This window comes from Octodon degus, unplaced genomic scaffold (assembly GCF_000260255.1).
Source record: "Octodon degus isolate 3935 unplaced genomic scaffold, OctDeg1.0 scaffold00158, whole genome shotgun sequence".
Classification (NCBI taxonomy): Eukaryota; Metazoa; Chordata; class Mammalia; order Rodentia; family Octodontidae; genus Octodon; species Octodon degus.
In genome coordinates, this window is record NW_004524734.1 from 2,608,623 (window position 1) to 2,611,250 (window position 2,628).

At 39.4% G+C, this 2,628-nt stretch overlaps 1 protein-coding gene across 3 annotated transcripts in view; it reads left to right on the forward strand.

The window, feature by feature from the left end:
- Wdr19 (WD repeat domain 19) overlaps positions 1–2,628 on the forward strand; it is a 99,366-nt gene that overhangs the window by 41,215 nt on the left and 55,523 nt on the right. For all 3 annotated transcript variants that reach the window (XM_023702798.1, XM_004642638.3, XM_023702799.1), the window contains exon 15: positions 1,246–1,395. In XM_023702798.1, coding sequence (XP_023558566.1) covers positions 1,246–1,395 — 150 coding nt within the window. The remainder of the gene's footprint in view (positions 1–1,245; positions 1,396–2,628) is intronic.

The following is a 2,628-nucleotide window of genomic DNA, read 5'->3' on the forward strand; positions in this document are numbered from 1 at the left end:
AATACATAAATGGAAAAAAAAAAACAGAGTTCTATACTTTAAGAGGGTGAATTGCATGATATGTAAATGATATTTCTAAGAGGCCATTAATTAAAAAATAAAGCAGGCACCTTCAAACAACAACAGAAAAAAAAAAACCAGGAGAAAGATTCTGTCGATCATGTGTGTGTTTCTGGCTTCTGTGTTCTGTGCCACTGAACTATGTGGCCGTTCCTCGACCTGCCTCACACACTCGATTACCATTGCCATAAAAAGAGGAAAACTTTCAAATTGGCTGGACTGATTCCCCATTTGATTCTTTATTTTCAAAATTGTTTTAGCTTTCCTGCTTCCTTTCCCCCTCCTATATATATTTTTAGAAAAATCTTGCTTGTGTCTTGCCCTCCCAAAAAAAGCTTACAATTTTTAGCAGCGCAATAATGGTAAATGTGCATCAGCAGGGGAGAGTTAACATGTTTATCACAGTGAGACTGCTAGCCCTTGGACACAGTGTACCTCTCCACTGACTTAGATCCTTGGTTTCTTTCACTGGTGTTTTATAGCTTCCAATGTGACAATCCTGTGCATGTTTTGTTAAACTTCTACACAGCTATTTCATTTTTAAGGGATTATAAATTGACAGGTCAAGTAGTTCTTGTCTGAAAGACTTGGGACCAGAAAGAAGTATTTCAGGTTTCATAGGTTTGGGGGTTTGGGGATATTTGCACAGACATCAGATTGTCTTATTAAATATCTCTAACCTGAACATCTGAAATCCAAAGTACTCCCAAATCTGAAAGTTCTTTAGTGTCATGTTGACCGTCAAAAAGTTCACATTTGAGATACTTTTCAGATTCTTACATTACAGATAACAGTCTGTATTGTGATTTTATTTTTGACGTGTAGTGTTTTTGTTTTTAAATTTTATCTTCTAGTTTATTAACAGCAAAAAAAGGATTTACAATAACCTTTTACTTGAAAGTTTCTCTAAAATACTAAAGATAATACTAAAGAACAGGAAATCTATAAATCATTTATTTCATATCACTAAAAATAAAATTTAATAGGCTGAATCACTTATATATTTCTCCTTTCATTGACTTTCATGAATCTATACCTACCACATATTTTAAATATCATTCTGAGACTCGATCATCAAACATAACAATGTTTCTGTAAAATGAGACATCTTATTAACCTTAATTGCTGAAAATCTTTATTTTCTTGGCCACCTCTTATATTGGCATGACTGGGTTTTGTTTTTAGACTGGTGTCATCCAGTATTTCTACATTGAAGACTGGCAGTTTGTTAATGATTATCGACATCCTGTCAGCGTGAAAAAGATTTTTCCTGATGCAAATGGGACCAGATTAGTTTTCATTGATGAAAAAAGTGATGGATTTGTCTACTGTCCTGTAAGTATAAAAAATTTTAAATGCTTGCTTTTTACAAATGCAGTATAAGAAAACAAGTGTTTTTAATGTGTACCCTACATACAATTTTCTCTTAAGTAGTGCCAGAGATTTGTCATCCCCTCTGTAATACCATTTTTGCAACAAATGTTCATGACTACATGTATCAAGAAAACTTCATTCTGTGATTTTTCACTATATCAGCCCCAGTTTTTGTTGTTGTTGTTTTGACAGCATCTCACTATGCAGTTCAGGCTGGCCTTGAACTCACTTTGTAGCCCAGGATGACCTTGAACTCACAATGGTCCTCCTGCCTCAGCCTGCCAGTGCCAGGATTACAGGCGTGCTCCACTACTCCCAGCTCTGAGAAAGATTACTATTGGAAAAAATAGTTGTTATATTTGACACTTCTGCTTCTCGTGTCATATGCAATGCAGTCCCGCATCCCAGCCCCACTTCCTGGGCAGGACTGTGTTCCCCGGTCCCGGCCAGTGTGCGAGGTCTCGGTTCTCTCTGTACACCACGGATGTGACTGCACCCATTGTTAAAGTTGGTGTCTCCTGTATGTAAACACCCTTGACATTTTAAAAAATGGACTTAGTTAAAGGAAATGTTGGCTTTTACTTTTTTCTTTTTTTTTTTAGTACTAAGGATTGAACTCAGGGCCTTGCACTTGCCAGGCAAGCGCTTATTCTACTGAGCTATCTCCCTGGCCCAATATACAACTTTTACTACAGTTAGACTTTTCATTTATTTTTCTATCCGACAGTGGCTTGCCATGTGCGGGTCACAAGTCACCCAGCTTACAGCAGCACTGGGTCCCATCCTCTGTGGTTTTTCCTTAGTGTCCTCTCCACAAAGGCAGCTCCCCCTCACTATGACACTATCTTTGAAATGACCCTGTCTTTGAAGGGAACACTTGATTCCTCTCTCCTCCCCTTTTCCTTTCTTTCCTCTTCTTGTTTGCTCTTTATCCCCCACCCCCACCCTCCCTGTACCCTCCCTTTGGTTTCTTTCTGTAAAAACTATTAGTGGGCATCCCTGGGAGGGCCTGGATGGCTTAATGCCAACTTCCCACCATGCTGGAGGGGGGTCCAGGGAGGGGTGCACAGGAGTCAGGAGTGGGTTAGAACTGGCAGGGAAGGAGCAGGAGTGAGAGCCTCCCTAGAAGCAGAGCCCTTTCCTTCCTCCTGTCACGGCTCTTGCCTGCTCATTTCTGTAATGAGCTCTTACTTC